The 19,980-nt window shown below is 36.4% G+C and overlaps 1 protein-coding gene across 1 annotated transcript in view; it reads left to right on the top strand.

The window, feature by feature from the left end:
* LOC127882429 (uncharacterized) overlaps positions 1-11,190 on the top strand; it is a 31,414-nt gene extending 20,224 nt beyond the window's left edge. Inside the window, exons 5-6 of the mRNA XM_052431060.1 lie at positions 1,617-5,630; positions 7,958-11,190. Of these exons, the coding sequence (XP_052287020.1) occupies positions 1,617-5,630; positions 7,958-9,291 (5,348 nt within the window). The 3' untranslated portion in view covers positions 9,292-11,190. The remainder of the gene's footprint in view (positions 1-1,616; positions 5,631-7,957) is intronic.
* Positions 11,191-19,980: the final 8,790 nt, after the last annotated feature.

Genomic DNA, 19,980 nt, shown 5'->3' with positions numbered 1-19,980 from the left:
TTTAAAAAAAATCGGCCAATGTATTGCGATTCAGCGATTATAAATTCATCTATAAATGTACAGAAACATACAATCACAACCCATTTGGAAACGTGAGGACCTTTATAAGTTGTAACATGGTAGAATTCGTAAAAGCAAATCGATGTCTTTTGCCTGTGTGACGAGCGAATTCCTGCTAATTAAATCGCTAATTACATAAAACGATTTCTTTAAAACTGTACAAGTTAATGCGTGCACAAAAACATCGGCTTCTAGCCGATCTAATAGATAAATTTGCATGTTTAAAAAAGAGATGGAGACAATGCCAAGGAGGTGGCGCTCAGATTAGGAGGTGGCGCCAATGCACATTTATAGATATTTTAAAGTGAAATATTCTATTTTATGATTTCTATTATACAGGTTTTACATTATGTTGACATATTCAGCACGTTTGCGTCGCGTGAGTTTTGAATTAGAAAAAGTAGTTTTCTAATAATGTATTGATGGATTTAAAGGTTCGTCTTTGTGAGATAACAACATTTAACATGTATTATACAAATATGTTAACGGAAAAAGACCGAGCTATCTTCATTTTTTTGGAGTTGATAGTGGGAAAAACAACATAAATGAGCCTAATTAAGACTCGTTGACCTTGGTCTTTTTAAAGTAAATTAAGTATTTGGATTAATGGCCACAAATCATAGTTTCAAGAATAAGTGTTATCTTATACTTATTTCGTTAATTATCATACTGAATACAAATATTAATGTTGATGCATTATTTTGATAATGTTTAACATTAAGTTATTGGTTTCATTGAGTATTACACATTTTTGGTATACATCTTACAATATGTTTTATTAATGTTGGTGACTTCTTAATTGAGTTGATTACTTATATATTGATTATAGATTGTGTTTATGTTCTGTAAAGATTTGGTATGTACGTTGAAACATAAATTTAATATAACAAATAACATTATATATAAAATCTACGTCATGTGATAATGTCATTGTGATACGACTGTTATTGAAACATCCTGCATTGGCGCCACCTCCTATCATTAGCGCCACCTCATAAGCATTGGCTCCATCTCTTTTGGAAAAATGCAAAATTATCTGCTACGCCGGCAAGATGCCAATATTTTTGTGCTTGCAGTATCTTATGTATGTTGTACTCAATTGTTTGAAGCCGTTAGCAATTTAATTGGGTGGTCATTTTCTCGTCACACAGGAAAAACTCATCGAAATGCTTTTTAAAACTCCACCATGCCACAACTTATAAAGGTTCTCACGTTTTTAAATGAGTTGAGAATGTACGTGTCAGTACATTTTTGGACAAATCAATCTTCGCTGAATCGCACTACATTGCCCGATTTAAAAATAATTTGAATTATGTTGAAAAAACATGTAAAATACAATCACCCTGTAAAATTGTTAATGAAATTCCAAAACATCTGGGCCTAAGCACCACCTCGGAAGTTGCATTGGCTCGTTTATTAATGCATCGCAAAAAAGAGGTGGCGCTCGTAATTAACGGCTGTGGGTATTGTTCTGGATTGATTTAAACTTTCAGGGTATACAAATATTTATGACCTCAAAAAGTTTGTCTATCCCTTTGATGTGACTCTTGTTCCAGGTTACATGGACACAGACATAGCTGCCTTGCCTACAAAGGCATACACCTATGGTGCAGAGGCTACGGCTCCCAAAGTTTACCCCAGCTCACAAACGCAGGGAACTACACCTTCCGGGCCGCTCCCCAGCCCATCAATAGACATGGCAGTGAATCCTCTGGGAACCGGTTACTATAATGCACTTACCCAGAAACTGATAGATCCTAGCTTTTCTATGAGTGTTGATTTTAATAAGCCGTCATCATCGTCCTTCCCTACAGGGTCTGGTGACCAGAAAGGGAAGATATACTTTGAGAATGGGACGCTTATTAATAATGATTACGATAAGATAAGTGACACGAATGATGAAGATGATTTGGAGAGGATATTAGAGCTAGATGCAATTGATGCTAAGTCTGATAACATTGACGGAGCCAAAGAGTTTGAAATAGAGGATTTACTGAATGAGTTTAATGAGAAGCAGAATGACTTATTAAAGTCAAAGGCTGCTGTTCCAGTTATTGATGATTTCCTTAGTGATGTTATTGGTGAGGCAAAGCCAAAGGTTGATTCTGTGACACCCAGCAAAGTAGACGAGCCGTATATAACTCCTGATGCTATTGAACTAAACCAAAGTGCTATATCTGAATTGTTAGATAAAGAAATGGAAAAAATTGATCAGGAAGTAAAAGAAGTTGATAAGTCACGTTTAAGTGCTAGTGGTTTTCTAACTTCTGTTGCCACCACAGTGTTAGCTCCTTCAACTACCTCTATTACTACTAAGCCTTTGCCAGTCGTCACAATGATGTCTTCCTCAGGTTCAACAGCATCGATATCAGCAGTTGTTTCATCAAGCAGTTCAGATGTGAAAACAGTTGAACATCAAGCAAAGAAACAGGAAGATCCTGTTGACTTTGAGATTCCATATGTTGGGAAGCTGATGAAGATTAGAAAATACCAGGAGATTCAAAAACAGAAAGAACAGACAGCTGAAAAGCATCTTGAAGTGAAAGTCCATGAAAAGAAGGAGACAGTCATTGAAGATAAACCTCAATTGCAAACAATTCTTGTTCAGGTGTCAAAAAGGAAAAAGATTGAATATGGTCCATACATAAATAAACAGTCATTACTAGAAGGGAAACCAAAGAATATGCCTGAAACACCATCACCTACAAAAGCTTTTAGACCAAAGCCCAAGCCACAGTCGCCTGTGCGACGAACATTTAACTTACGAGAAAGGAAAAGTCGCCCTGATTTTGCTACATTAGCTGGATCTACTTCTAGGAATAATGAAGGCAAGAAATCAGATGAAAAAAATAAGTTGGAAAAAGATGCGAGTATTCCAACGAGTGAGACCCCAAATGAAGAGGAAGAGAAAGCTGAAGAAACTTGTGACACAGAGTCAGATGTAATTGTTACCCGAAAGAGGGAAAAGACAGTTGAAGATATAGATTGTAATGCAGCTAAGACTCCTATTGATAAAAAGAAAGCTGCAGTAAGTAAAAGTGCTGAGAAGAAAACAGATGTAGAAACTAGTGAAAATAGTGAAAGTGACACTAATAAAATATCTCTACGAACAAGAAGTGCTAAGGCTGAAACAGCATCTAATGAACCTAAGAATTTGAGAAAAAGAGGTTTAAAAACCTCACTTGATGTGACAAAAACCCCACCAGATGTGACAAAAGCAAAAAATAAAAAGACTGAATCTCAGTCTGATACTATTGAAATGGATGAAAATGTAACACAAACTATAGGTAATGAAGCAGATGAAAAGCTAATTCGTACGAGAAGTAAGCAGAAAGCTGCTGTGGATAAGACAGAACTTAAAAGGTGTTCAGTTAACCTTGGTGAGAAATGTCTGAATGCAAAAGTTAAAAAGAAGTCTAATGATAATGGTTTGGATGTATCTAAAGATGAGGACTTTAAAGACTCTGATATGGAATCTGACATAAAAGATGGAGAAACAGATTTTGGGGATATGGATCTTAATGAAGACAAGGAAAGTGCTAAATGTGATCTGTTAATCAAATCTGAGGAACTCAAAATGGAAAGCAAAAGTGAAAGCATAGTTCAGAAAGAGGAACCTGAAACGAAAGATGTACTTCCAGAAGACAATAAGGCTGGAAATATATTTGAAAGACTGAAATGTGAGAGACCGACTGAAAATACAGTTGTTAGCATATCCTCGAGTTCAGATAATAAAGTGACTATGAAGTTCAGACTTGGGTCAGACTTTCACAAGGCACATCGAGAATATATGAGTGCACCAAAGAAGCGGAAATTTGACAATCCAACTGCTTCTCCTGTTAAAGTTGAGAAAAAAGTAATAGAGGAGGTGAAAGAGAAGGTAACTTCTGTTAAAGCCTCTGAATCAGTCAATCAATCTGAAGAGGATAAATCTGAAAAGAAGGTCAAACAAAGTGTTGAGAATGAATTTCAAAGACTGGTTAATGAGGCCATGGAGGAGGTGAAAAAGGAAAAAGAGGTAGGAGAAACTGGAAAACAAGAACGACATGTGAATCTACGTAAGAGGATGCATGATAGTGTTCGCTACAATGTAGATGAGTCTGAGGATGAGTTAGACAAAGGGAAAGAAGCATCTGAGCAACACTCTGCAAAATCCCAGAGACCTGGTAGTGGTAAAGCAAGCAAGGGAAAGGGAGCCAAATTAAAAAAAGGTATGGAGCATTCGTTGTTGGATAGTGCTAAGAAGGAAACCAAAAAGGACATGGATGTTTACGATTTTACTGACACAGAAATGAGTGATCATGAAGACAGTAAAAGCGGATTCAAACCGAAGTATGTATCAAATCTTCACAAGAGCCCAATTGGACAGAAAGTGCAATCATCTGTTTTGATTGGTGGAAATTTTAAGGTGGAAGATAAGAGTGAGAATTCGAATGGTGTTAAAACTGAGGAAACAAATACTGCTACCGATGAAACAAATGAGAGTACTTGTGAAAATGATATGGATTCTTCTTATGGAATTTCAAAAACTGTTGAACCATTGAAAATAAAATTAACTAAAATAAAACCTTTTAAAGAAAAGAAACACAAACATAAAAAGAAGAAGAAAAAGAGGGACAGAGACAGAAAAGACAGTAATGAGGAAGATAAAATGAGTGATGTTATGGCTGAAAGTCCTGATTTAAAGGTTGATATTAAAAGTGTTGAGAGCATTGGCATCGATACGACATCTAATGATGGTGACGATGATTCCACCATTGACAAACGTAACAGAAAGAGTGCTAAAGTGAAGGAAAAGAAGCACATTTGTGAGTATTGCAATCTTGGATTCAGTCAGAAGTGTGACTTGAGACGCCATGTGATGATACATACAGGTGAACGACCATGGCCGTGTCCGACATGCAACAAAAAGTTTCAGAGAAAGACGGACCTAGTAAAGCATGTGCGGACACATACAGGAGAAAAACCATATGCGTGTGAGTTTTGTGATAAGCGGGTGTCTGATAAATCTCAGCTGATAGTTCATATGAGGCTACATACGGGGGATAGGCCGTATCAGTGCACTAAATGTGGTAAAAGGTGTATCACGAGTTCGGAACTGAACCGCCATCAAAACCACTGCATAGAGATGAAGATGAACCCTTGCAGTGTGTGCCAGAAGATGTTCAAAATGAACGAGTGCTTGAACATGCACATGAAGCTGCATCACAGGTCGAGGACTCGACAGTTTAAGTGTGACAAGTGCTTTCTTGGGTTTGACGTTAAAGATATGTTTGAAAATCACAACTGTGTTGATCCTTCGAAAAGTATCTTTGTCTGCAGTGAATGCTTTGAGGAATTCGCGGAGGAAATGCTCTATGCTGAGCACATTAAAATGCATGACCTTGGGGTGTTGGCATGCAATGTGTGTACTCTGGTGTTTCCAGATAAACACAATCTGGAAACTCACCTGTGTAACTTGGGTGGGGCAGACAAAAGTGGCACAGAAAATGACAAACTTGCAAATTCCTCAGGAGACCATCCTTTGGTGCTAAGCTGTGAAATCTGCAACCAGACCTTCCAGGACAAAGGTTTGTTGAAAACGGTTTTATATATGATAGTAAAATGTATGGTTTTTTTCAGTTTTTGTGGGAAGCTTACCTGTTGTGTGCAAACAAAAAATCTTTTAATAAGTTTCCATAATCATAGACTAAAAGTCTTTTGTATACGGCTTAAATTGAAAATTTAAATGCTTATGCTTGTTAATATGGAAAAAAAATAAAACTTTGTTGTCCCTGCCATATGATAATGGAATTACAAAGAACAGAATTTTTCTTTTATGTTCAATTTATACATACTACCTAATGTGCTTGGTTTAAAACATGCTTCCAAATTTATATAGAGCTCAAAATCAGACAAAACGCCTCACAGTCAGATGCTTATTTTTGCTGTCCTAAAAATTTCCCGATGTTGGCAGACGATATAGAGGACATTTATTATAGGTGTTATGTGTAAGGCAATTTCATGAAACTTTGCGTGGTGCAGTGATAGTGCAATCACTTACTGTCCCAGAAGACACAGGTTCAAATGCCAGTGATTTCGTGGTGCAGTGATAGTGCAATCACTTACTGTCCCAGAAGACACAGGTTCAAATGCCAGTGATTTTTGTTCACCCTTTATATTATTATAAAAATTAAGTTAGAACTATTGAAAACATTTAAGATTTGTAAGTTATCATAATTAATGACATTTGCACAAATTCCAAAATCTGTAAACAAATCCTTTAAAAACAATGATGTTAACAAGATTTTGATTAAATTACTGTAGTTCCACAACTTGATTCATAGATTCCATCTTTCCAATAAAATGAATAAATATGTTCCTAACGTTTTTATCTCACTTTTTGCATACTTACTTTTAGTTATGTGTTTTTAACAAGGTGAATCGTCATATCTGATGTAGTGATAACAAACTTTTTCAATGTATATTAATGGGGTATGTAACTTAAAATAGTTTTAACGAATAAATAATTGTCTTGTTTCTTGCAAAGCTGGCAATTTATATTTAGGGCTGTTATATCTGTCAACTTTGTGACGGCAAACATTTACCTTGGGATTTAGGGCAGCAAGAAAGAGGGGGGGGGGGGGGGTAAATTAAAGTATTTTGATATTAATCTGCAATTTATGAATAAGGATGAAACACAAAATACAACTTGCATGTAATATTTTGCATAAGTAACATTGTCTGTTAAGATGTATAACAACAACAACAAGAACTAAATTAAATGAAGCAATTGTGACAGTATAATAAGAAGTTACAAAAAAACACAAGAAAAACTAATATATAACTTTGACCTTAGCTTCTGAAAGAAAAATCATTCAGTCTTGCAAATAGTACGGTAATGGTAATATAATAACGTTAATTACCACAGAGGAGCCTGTAATAGTTCTGAGAAAATTAAATACTTACTTCATCTTTTCTATAAACAAAAAACATACTGATCTTTAGGGAACTATTTTTCTCAAAATTCAAACAACAGCATAGATAAACTTCCAGCCAATCAGAAATAACATTTACATCCGAGCATAAACTTCCTCGCAAAATACCAAGCTCCCTTGATATGTGTTTCTGATTGTGCTATTGGTATGGGCTGTTATGCAATATTTCATCACTTCTTGTTTCATTTAAATTTGTACTTATTCATTAAAAAAAACTCTTCTTTTTGGTAGCATTTTAGATTTTCATTCAGTCCACTGTTCATTTAACATATACTTCAGCAAAAACATCCTGCATCTTGCCAACAGACAGTTGTCGCTTTTTTTATTTATCTTTTGGCAACAGGCTATCAGTATCAACCATCCATGTTTCTAAAATTATGCCTTCCAGTGGCCATTTGAATTTGCTTAACAGTTTTTTTTTATGAAGAACAATAGGGTTAAGTTTAAAGCTATATTGTTTTGTTTCTGGTTACAAAATGTTACAGTTAAGCCTGAGATACTGGAGATTTTATAATATTTAACTGCAATCATTCTGGATTTGATAAGCTTATAATATGTTCAATATGATCTGGGAAAACTAGAAATTAAATTAATCAACAGGGCCATAGGCTCTAAGGTGCTCACCTGAGACCCAAATCTCCTCAGAATAGTTTAGTTCCTTTTTGTCTCAGGTGAGCACCTTAGGGCCTATGGCCCACTTGTTTAATTTGGCATAGTGACCTAGTTTTGGAGCTCACATGTCTTACCAAGTTTCATAATGATCGGACAGTGAATGTGACCTTAAGAGTGTCAACAAGGTTAATGTTGACGACACATGATTCACAATTCACAAAGACGATGAATGGCTGTGAGGGTGCATTATATAAGTACTTTTTCTTCATTTTTTTGTCACAGATTACTATTTTTCCTTGTTCTTTCAGACTCCCTGGTTGAACATGCGGTGGTTCATGAGAACGACCTGGGTTCCTTCATGTGTGAGTCCTGTTCAGAGATGTTCTCATTGCGTAAAGACTTCCTTTCACATGTAAGAACCTGCGTTCAGCAGAAACCATCACTGAATGACAACAGCTGGCCTGCAGGGAATGTATCAGACAGTTGGACTAGTCCTGTGAATATGGTTAACATGGGGGCAATGAATTCTGGATCAGCTGATAACAAGGTTGAACAAGAGATTCTTAATTTGGTCGCGAAGACTGAAAGTGTTGTAACACTTCCAAAGCAGAAGCCAGTTCGAGCTAGTGTCATTTCTGGCATGTTTAAAATCAGCGACGATAATTCTCCGGAGACTTTTGACAGAGTCAGGCGAAACATCAAACCTGACCCTGAATCTGTCCCCATGCCAGCGGGTCAAGCCAGTGTTTCCATGGCAACTTCTCAAACCATTGTACCTAAATTAAGTATGGTGCCAACAGGTAATCATAATTCAGCGAAATTGATTTACGGGTCAGATTTTACGAAATCACCTGATTTCTCTTTGCTCACTGAAGATAGCATTGACACTTTTTCACCAGTGGCTGATGTCAAACATCTTTGCAGTGACTCTTTTGTTGAAACCTCAAGACCATCAACTTCCAGCAGGAATGGCAGCAGAAACAATCATGCCCAGCAAATGACTCGAAAGGCAAAAATGGAGAAATCTGAAACTTTTTCTCGGTCCATACAAAATTCAGTTGGAGGCTTAGACTTTGAAATTTTCAAGTATAATTACAGCGATTCGGACTCACATGGTCACAATTCCGTGCCAGCAAGGAAGGGTCCAGATCAAGGTCAAAAGTCAAACCCTCAATCTGGAAACCATGAAAACAAGTGGCCCGATAGTTTGCAATCCCAGGCTAAGGTCCAAGACATGACCATACGAGCTGGCCTTGGTTTCACCTCTAACGATATCAAAGGTGCGGTGACTAACAAAGCTCAAAATTCTTCTGGTGTAGACTGGCCACGGGACCTTCAAAATGTGTATCCATCAGTGACCTCTGATCCTGTCCAGTCCTCACACGTGAAGAGGCTATTTTCTGGAAATAAGGACAGTTTTCAGTTTGCTCAATCTTCCGGCCAACCTGTTATACCGCAGTGGCGTGATGAGTCAAGTTACAGTGGTGCTAGGGTGGCAACTGGTTCTGGATTATCCACCCCTGGATTGTTCCAAGAAACTTTTCTGCCTCGACATTCAGGTGAATATAGAGATAGAACTAAAGGTCACGGTCGAAAAGGGAGTGGCGAAACTGCGCCATCCGTATTGTCGAATTTTCACTGATGCCATTTTTATTGTTGTTGCTAGATATTTTAGTCTATTAAGTTGCATGCTATTTGTATATATTTTGGATATATATATCATAGGTGATCTTGTAAGTAGCTGAACAAGCTTTAACTATTTTTGTACATTCATAAAAATGTTTTGTTGATAACTGTTTTAAGATCATGTTTACATGCTTTGATACATGTAAGAGCAGTAAAATTTACTCTCTTTTTTCAAACTTTTAGCGCATGATGATTGCTTACTGAAATACATGTATATGCCAGTTTTGTATACACTCATATAGAAAAGTGTTCATATTGTTAAGCGAAATAGTTTTTACTTCAATATTTATGCTTGCAATATGAAAGGAAAAAAGTAAATATAATTATGAATTTGTTACAATTAGTTGATGTTTCATTTCTAAAATATGTTAGATCAGTATTCCAGTTCTAAAACTGAGCACAAATTGACTAAAGGTTAGTATTATTATTGAGTATGGCAGGTTGTTAAGTTGTCCTGACTTTATTTATCCCCCCACCCCACCTCAAATTAGGGGGAGTTCATAGGATTGCTCTATATCCAGAAGTCTTTCAGTTTTTCCGTAATACTTATATGTCTGCTTCTCCTATATCTTTTGAAGGATTGTCATAAAACTCAATCAAATGTTGTAAAGTGCATTGAGACCATGGGCAGAAGGTATGAGTGAGTTATGTTTTGTTGAAGTTGTTCTCAAAAGTTTGAGCCTCCATAGTGTTGTTTGCTTATTATTTTCTATTCCCTTTGATGGATTTTCATGAAACTTGCATTGGGCATTGACACGATTTGCAGACATCATGCGTAACTCAATGACTCATTCTGCATTAAGGTCATACTTTAAGGTCAACGTAGTGAGCCTTTTTTGTCATGTCTACTCCATATCTCTTAGACCCTTTCTAGTGAAAAGTTAATGATATACAGTTACAGATAATCAGAGGACAGGTCATGAGTAAATCACACTGATTAAAGGTCAAAGGTCAAAAAAAGTTAAAGTCACTATTTCAAGGTCAAAGGTTAAAAGAAGTCGAAAGTCACCATTTGAGGTCAAAAGAAGTCAAAGTCATGGTTTCAAGGTCAAAGGTATAAATAACTCAAAGGCACTGTTATAAGGTCAAAGGTCTAAAGAAGTCAAGGGCACAGTTTCAAGGTCAAAGGTCAAAATAAGTTTTTTGCTGGACTGCTTTGTTGTTGAATAATAGCAACCTGAAGCTTAACAATTATACGAATCATGTGATAAAAATACTGAATGTGAAGCTTTTAGGGGCATTTAAATGTACTGCTTTCTTAACTCTGCCAAAGTGAATTCTTAACCCTTTGCATGCTGGGAAATTTGTCGTCTGCTAAAATGTCGTCTGCTGAATTTCTAAAATTAGCATTTTCTTCGATTTTTTTCAAAGAATATTATCAGAATAGCAAACAGTTTGGATCCAGATGATTCTGTGGCGTCTCATCTGGATCCAAACTGTTTGCAAAGGCCTTCAAAATTCGGTTCCTGCACTGAAAGGGTTAAGAATCATAACGTAAATGCCAAAGGTCGAAACAAGCTTTTCATCTTATCATATGGTAACTCTATATTGATAAAATGTTATTACATGTAGATACAGATGTAGATAAAATTGTTTGTAAAGATTGGGCAATTGACACTACTCTAAATTACCATTTTGTAGCTTTATCCTGTTCATTTCTATGTCAGGTTTTCCACATACTAGTATTCACTGTACAGTATACATTTGTTCATGTCATATCTTACCTCATTCTGTGTTCTGATATTTATCAAAACCTTTCATATCTTTAAACATATTTAAAAAAAAAGATGGAAATACAAAAATTTAGTAAATCTGGTTTCCATCAACTTTGTTGGAATTTCTTATCAATAGTAAAATTAGCCATCAAAATTGAGATATTTTCCTTGAAATTAACATTTTTTGCTGGATTTGTCTTTGTTTGCTAAAAGTGAAAATGGCTATGTGCGAACAGCATAAAACCAGAACAGCCTGTGAGTAATTCACAGTATGTTGCCTGTGAGTAATTCACAGTCTGTTATGGTTTTATGCTGTTTGCTGCTCATAAGTATCTTATTGTTGGAAATGAAGACTTTAAAAATTGAATCTAGTGAGAAAGATTTTAATTAAATGTAACTTTCTAAGGGACTACAAATACTTTAAAATAGGTATCTATTAAAGTGGTAAAAGGTTAACGAAGCTTGTCAACTGCATTCATAATGATGGTTTACTATCTTGATATGGATGTCAGGGGGTTAGCTTTTGCTCTTTCTCATGCAGATCTGAACATACTGAGTGCAGGTATGATACTTGTTATCTAGTCATTCATGCTGAAAACATTCATGAAAACATTTGTTGACTATCACAATTTTTAAACTTGCTTATTTTTCCAGGGTTGTCCTTAGCCATTATAAGAAGCTTGTTCTGGGAATATTGGGCTTAATACTTGTGTGTAGAGTTTCATCCCAGATTAGCCTGTGCAGTTTTCACAGGCTTATTAGGGACAACGTTTTTAAGCTATTTTTCGTTTAAATGAAGTCTCTGATTAGTGAAAATCTTGTTTAGGCAGAAAGTGTTGTCCCAGATTGCACAGTTTAATCTGGCACGACACTACAACATGCATTAAGCCCAGTTTTTCCATTTCACATTGTTTCTCTCTTATACATATTTTCACAATGTCACAACCTTTTGACTTGCTTTAGTTTTAGTGGCTTGTTTTTGTGATTCATTATATCATTATCATTAAATAAATTTACATCATTTTCTAATTGTTATGTTCATTTTGCATATTTGCTGATCTTATTCACAGAATATCTTAAAATTGTCTTCCTGTTTTCATCTTACTAAATCTGTAAATAATCATATTAATCATATTGCTATCTGTCAATAATAAGATGGTCACAATAGTCAATGCCTAGAAGGCTTACAGAAGGTTTCATAAATTTTAAATAGATAATAAATGTAACCGTGTTAAAATAAGTTCAGTGTTTATAACCGCCATCACTATTAAGGTACTTTTTGCTGTGGTTCTCAGTTAAAATTATTGTTTAATGTTAAGTTTGTAACTTTTTTTTTGTATGAACTTATGACATTATACATGTACTTTGAGTTAAATCAACAAGAGATTATACACAATATAGTTATTTGCATATAGATTTGTGATAAGACTTACGTTTATAATTATAAACATGGGTTTAATTTAAGTATTTTATATTGCAGTTTAATGCTATGGACATTATGCTTTCAGTCTTCTCAGTTTTAAAAGATGTTTATTAAAAATGACAGCGTTTTTACAACATTTTACAAAAACCATATAGTTCACTCAACTTGCATCAAAATAGCTCATTAAAATTGTATATATACATTTCTTAAAGCACACAACTTTTAAGTTGTAAATTTTCTAAACATGTTGTCAAGATTGGTCAGTGATTTGTAGGTAAGTGTGTGTTAACCCTTTGCATGCTGGGAAATCTGTCGTATGCTAAAATGTTGTCTGCTGAATTTCTAAAATTAGCATTTTCTTCGATTTTTTTTAAAGAATACTATCAGAATAGCAAACAGTTTGGATCCTGATGAAACGCCACATTCTGTGGCGTCTCATCTGGATCCAAACTGTTTGCAAAGGCCTTCAAAATTCGGTTCCCGCGACGAAAGAGTTAAAAATAACATATATATGCTTGAAATGATTTGTGATTTATGTGAAAACAATATTTCGGTGTTAATGACAACAACAAATTTAAGCATAAACTTACCTATAATGGGCCTTTGGAACTTGAAGGTACCTATAATAGGTTCCTGGAAAGTGAACTAACCTATAATGCAGTCTTGGAACATTAACTTACCTATAGCCTTCTTTGAACCTCAACTTACCTATAATGGACTCTTAGAACTTGAACTTACCCGTAACATGCTCTTTGAACATGTTATTGTTTTCAAATTCAAACCCCGCTTAGAGGATTAAACATTTTAAGTTATTTGCTTGATGCACTGCCTTCTATTGTGAACAGTTGTAGTTATATTTTGCAAAATGTTAAATGATGTCTTCTGTAATAATTTACATAATTATGTTTTACTTAATGGCTATAACTTTTTCGGAAGTAACCAGGTATTCATAATTGTTATCCCCCGCCATAGGCTGGGGATATTGTTTTGGCGTTGTCTGTCCGTCTTTCCGTCCGTCCAGCACTTTTGTGTCCGGAGCCATATCTTGGAAGTGCTTTGGCGGATTTCATTGAAACTTGATATGAGTATATATATGGATAAGAGGATGATGCACGCCAGATGGCATTGTACACCATCTGTTAATAACGGAGTAATGGCCCTTTGTATCTTAAAAAATGCTTTTTTAGTGTCAAATATAACACTTTTGTGTCCAGAAGCATATTAGCGGGGGATATCAATTCAACGAATTTGCTTGTTTTAGTTGATTACGATGGTTTAATTGGACTTTAATCTTAACCAAATAAAAATACAATAGTTTACAGTTTTGGAGTGGATAATTATGGTTTCTGGAATGTGTCAGGAGCATTAATTCTTAAAGGGGCCTTTTCACGTTTCGGTAAATAGACAAAATTTAAAAAAGTTGTTTCAGATTCTCAAATTTTTGTTTTAGTTATGATATTTGTGAGGAAATAGTAATATTGAACATTTATCCTGCTCTAAAATATCCATTATATGCATCTTTTGACGTTTTGAAAACCTGAAAACTATAAAGCGTTGCAACGTAAAACGATTGAATAATTTGGAAAGTTCTGTTGTTGTCTTTATATTTTGTGAAACTACGAGGAATGCTTATAGAAATTAAAAAATACAACCTATCATAGCATGAGCACGAATAGCCGAGTGGTCTAAGTGGGTAACTTTTTACTCCAGGACTCCAGGGGTCAGTGGTTTGAGCCCAGTTGAAGGTTACTTTTTTTTAATTGTACTCTTGTGTTTTTACCGGGGATATTTAGGTCCAATGTTTAAATTTATCAATATAAAGCATGTAATGACAAACTTAAATACATGCCAAAATCTGTGAAAAGGCCCCTTAAACATCTGCCCAAGGACACAGATTCAAATAGTGTCTCTATAAGCCTATGACATAACTTTAAATCGAGCTAAGAAAAAGTTTTAAAGAAGATATTAGGTTTACATAAAATTATGATTTATTATGGATTGTACTATAAAATTGTACTTATTTTTTTCATGAAATGTACATCTAAATGCAAATTGAAGGCTTATGTTGTACACAAAAAACTACACTTTGGTCATATACATGTGCATGAAAAGTATATTCAAAATGTTTGTTGTTATGTTTAACTTACTTGGTTGTGAAAATTTCTATCAAGTGGGTCAATAACATCTAATTACATCTAACTATTTCCAATTGTGCTAACATGATAGACTGCTCTAAGATAATAGCATTTCCTGATTTCTTTTTATAGAATATTGTTGTATATGAATGGTGCAGTGCCCAACGGGTCTATGGTTCCGAAATAGATTATAATGCCCTGTGAGTATGTGTGAACATGCACATGTGTGTTCATGCAGTAGTAACGTGCCATACAGTATGTAAAGTGAGCTTTAATTATTAAGGAAATAATGTACATGTACTTGTTAAGGTACAAATTATGTACTTTATGCTTTAATACAATTTAACTCATTTATACTTGTATATAAACAGATTATAGCGTACTACTTTGTATTTAAGGGGAGTAGCGTAGCGATATATGTGGTGTAAAATAGTATGATTTGAATGAGCGCATAATGACTTATCAATAATATATCTGCCCGGTTAGTGTGTGTTAGTGTACATGTATATGAAAGGATTTACAGGTAGTAAATGTTTTATTGCCAGATATCATTGAGATACAGTTTATCTTTACTCGGCATAGTAACAGTCGTATTAAAGTGTTGTCGCTATCTTATTTTTGTTATAATGTCGCACGTCATTTGTTAAATAAAATAAAAAAGGAAACATAATTTACGTTCTTCTATTATGTGTGTTGACTGAATTTTTATGTCCCCCACAACTATAGTGGGGAACATATTGTTTTTGCCCTGTCTGTTGGTTTGTTGCTTTGTTTGTTTGTGCAAACTTTAACATTTGCCATAGCTTTTGCAATATTGAAGATAGCAACTTCATATTTGGCATGCATGTGTATCTCATGGGGCTGCATATTTTCAGTGGTCAAAGGTCAAGTTCATCCTTCAAGGTCAAAAGTCAAATATATGGGTCAAAATCGCTCATTTAATGTACACATTTGCAATATTGAAGATAGCAACTTCATATTTGGCATGCATGTGTATATCATAAAGGTTCACATTTTCAGTGGTGAAAGGTCAAGGTCATCCTTCAAGGTCAAATATATGGGGACATAATTTTTCACAAACATCGCTTGTTTATTTTATAATTTTCATTGTTTTATACGGGAATGACAGGGAAATTAAATGGTGAATTTAACTGTTGATTTTGCTGCTTAACCGCTGATATCCGCTTTTGAAAGCCTACATTCGGATGCCAGGCACTCTTTTCTAAATGACGTCATCATTTTGACATCATGTCGTTATAGTTCCCACGAAAACAGTGTGGTCATACCACGTGGTCCGTGACGTCATTTCTCGATTTTGATAAAATAAAACCCACGCTGTTAAGTTTACTGTAACACTATTCCCTGTTTATATTTGACACCAGATAAGAAGTTAAGTTTATCATTCGAAGCATATTAATAGTTTTTACGTTACAATGCACGCAAGCGCGACAGACAAAGATATACAAAAATATCCGTGTTATATTCCTTTTGCGGTGCGCTAATATATGCGGACGTGAATAATTACATATAAAATGTGTTTTGTAAAAAAAAACATAAATACCATATGTAATAACATTTCCAGTGTACATTAACAGTTTGGCTGAATGGGTAAAGTTCCCCACGGGTACTTCTTTCCCGTACCCCGGGTACTTTGAAGTATACTTCACTCACCGATTTTCATGATCTACTTTTGGATACCCCGATATATATAGAGAATAACAGGTTACTGCCTGTTCTTTTTGCAATATATCAGGTAAGGCTTAGAATACCGAGCCGTTATTTTATTCGTGCCGAGCCTGATATATTACAAAAAGATCAGGCAGTAACCTGTTTTTCTGTTTATCATACCTCTACGTCCCCGATTTTAAAGAAATAATGAGAAAATCGCTAAAAATCTGCCGTTTTAACGGGAAAGAATATGACTTTTGTCGTATGATGGGTTAATAATGCTCATTGGGTCATTGTCGACCTGAAATGGCCCACAAGTCACCCGGGGTGACTAGAAGCCGATTCTTGTCACCCTAGGGTGACTTCAAGCCGATTCATGTCACCCTGGGGTGACATGAAGCTGATTCTAGTCACCCGGGTGTGACTATAGCGTAGGCTTAAAGTCACCCCAGGGTGACATGAATCGGATTCTATTCATCCCCGGGCGACTTCAAGCCGTTTCAGGTCGACAATGAGCGTTAATAATGACGTCATGATCACGCGCGCTGAATATTTGTAAAATATTTTATCTGCTGTTTGTATTGCATTTTGTGTTTAAAATATATTAAATCTTGGTAGAGCTATCAAATTGTTTGCTTTTTTGAATTTGATTCGATTTCACTAAATATGATTAGAATCTACTTTATAGTTGATTCCGAGAAATATGACCATCCTCCACACATAACTGATATAAGAACTTCCTGTAGACCATGATATTAAAAAATATAGATCAGGCAACGTTATATCAGGCAGATATTAATGCGGTAGTGTGTATCGGCGATCGTATTGTTAACCCTTTGCATGCTGGGAAATTTGTCGTCTGCTAAAATATCGTCTGCAGAATTTCTAAAATTAGCATTTTCTTCGATTTTTTTTTTCAAAGAATACTATCAGAATAGCAAACAGTTCGGATCCTGATGAGACGCCACGTTCTGTGGCGTCTCATCTGGAACTGTTTGCAAAGGCCTTCAAAATTTGGTTCCAGCACTGAAAGAGTTAATGCAAATGTACTTCGGTTGTGAGAAAGAAACGTAATTAAATCCAGGTTCGACCTTTTACTATCGTTTTAAATATTCAACTGACAATTATAAATAACAAAGATATTTTAAGATCGCCGTGGTGTAATGGATATGGTGTCCGCCTAGCGACCGGGAGGTCACGGGTTCGATCCCCGCTGTGGGAGCGTTCTTTCGATCTCCCATATAGACACCAAGTACTGGTTATAGGCCCAGGAAACGGACTCGAGAGCATTTCAAATAAGTAGAAATTACTTTCTATGCAATCGAGCTTAAATAAATAGGTTTAAACTAATTATAAATAACAATAACAACAATGATGACGTCTTAAAACGTGAATGTCGCCCAAATCACAACATCCCGGCCGCGAAAAATAGAAAAAACATATAGTAATATTAACTTAACATTAACACTATTTTATAAGACAAGTCAATGTTAATTAGATATCACACCACAGTACCCAATGTCTATCGTATCAAACTATTTTTACTGAGAATTGCTTGTCTCAAGTGGATATAGTTTTGTTATAGGTCTATTTGTGGACAGACCATTGCTTGTGCGCACACGTGCATTTCAGGGCAGCTTGGATGCCTTCCTCCTACGGGCACCTTGCTTGCTAGCCTTCCTGGCACGCCTCGTTCCCTTTGCGGCTTTCTTCAGCTTGAAGCCGGAACCACTCTTGGTCAACATGCCGTTCTTCACACCAGCGGCGATGACACGCCTCACCACGAAGTTCAAGAACCCGGCACTCAGTTTGCTGTGCGCAGCCACGTACTTGCAGAAGGCTTGCGTGGAAGCGCCCATCTGAGTACCGTTTGCGGCGATGAATTTTGTCACCATCTTCATTACGGCACCCACCTTGCCAGAACGACGCCTTCTGAACTTGCTCTTGCGTTTTCCAGACTGTCTTGCGCTTCTTTGAAGCCGACCCTTTCTTGGACCTGCTCCGTCTACTTCAGATTAACTTCGTTTTTTGGAAGCGGATCGTTTCTTGGACTTGCTGCGCTTTTTCTGGATGCGGACCTCTTCTTGATCACGTTCACATGTTACTCTCGCCTGTGGTTTTTGATTTAGTCCCCGTATGAACAGGACCAGACAGTAGGAAGCCTAGCTTGGACTCCACAGCTGTAGGACCGTTCCCGCGAATAACAGTGTCTTCAACCAAGTCCCATTAGTGGTCTGCCCCAATCAGAACGGCAATGTCTAGCATTGAATCGACTGAGACTTGTTGGGCTAATTCAACCGTCGGAGATAGGGAAATGTGGCTGCAACTGACATGAGGCTTGTGTCGATGGGTTTCGCTATTGTTGGAACAACCAGGACGCTCATTGGGATCATTTCGTTGTCGTCTGTTTTCGCGTACATTGTACTGCGATCAACGTGTCGGACTCTCGGATTTTTCCACAGACTGACGCAGTGTTCAACATTTCCGTACCATCAACCGGGAGTTGTAGTTGGTCTGCCAGCTGCTGCGTAATAAAAGACTTCTGAGAGCCCTCGTCGAAGAGGATAGCTGCATCGACGGCCGTCTCCTTGATACCTACACTAGCAATTGTCGTCTTAAGAAGAACACCAGAGTGTGGGTGTTTCATAGCAAAGTGGAAAACAGCAGCTTCCGGTCTCAAAGACGATGTTTCCGGTGTGTTTTCATGTGTTGATTTGTCATCGCCGCTTGCGTTGCAGATACTCGTGTGGTGTTTCCGGTGATACTGCTGACAACGACCACGCATTTTGCAGAGTGAAACTTGATGCTTAGGGGGCAGGGGATATATTTTTGACCAAATTTCGAGTTCCGAAAGGCCGCAAACAGTCAAATCCATTGCATCAAAACAGAAAGTGACACAAGAAAGCCTTTTTGTTTCAGTGTCATAGCATAGGCAATATACATTGAAAATACAACCAAAGACAAGGCTGGCTTCTTCACTTGTGAAACTATGGCCCTTGATCTTTCCCCCCACCCACCTCATTTTTAATGAAAAATTGAGAAATTTGACCCATTTCATGGCATGCACAGAACATTCAAACAGAATGCAATCCTAGTTTTGGCTACATTACTCACTAATTTCATCCCTGTGCTTTGTTTATTTGCCTAGAAAAGTGTCTCCCATACGTTTAGATTTTTCACAATTTACCTTCAAAATTTTGTTCTGTTTCTGCAGCTCGAAATATTGACTTCCGACAAAAGTGAAAACCTCCTTTATGAAGATTCAAAATTTCCTTGCTAGGGAGCTGTGGCTAGTTGTAATGTTTTTTTCCAAAATTTTGAGACATTCTTTCTACAACCTAACACAAGAAATACATCTTATAAATACCTAATTGATTTTTAAAGACCATAGGTAACACCTACCCTAAAGATATGTAATTTTCATGGACCCCCCTTTCACTGATATGGACCCCCCTTTCACTGATATATCCCCTGCCACCTTACCGAGATAATTGTAGCACAGCTTGTCCTTTTTCATTACACTTACTCGCTTGCAAGGGCTGCAATACTTCGAACATTCTGTAGGTTTGTGTTTCGCGTGACAAAATGGAGACGAAAATGTTTGTTTCCTCAAATGCAATGATTAGCTGTTGTCGATTTAGCCTTCTTAGCGTGGTTTGTCCCTGTGTATAATGACGCAGTTTTCATGACCTCGGCAAATTCCG

The sequence above is a fragment of the Dreissena polymorpha genome, chromosome 5 (genome assembly GCF_020536995.1).
Source record: "Dreissena polymorpha isolate Duluth1 chromosome 5, UMN_Dpol_1.0, whole genome shotgun sequence".
In the NCBI taxonomy this organism is placed as follows: Eukaryota; Metazoa; Mollusca; class Bivalvia; order Myida; family Dreissenidae; genus Dreissena; species Dreissena polymorpha.
The sequence above is the reverse complement of the archived record's forward strand: the minus strand, read 5'-3'. Positions and strand labels throughout refer to the sequence as shown.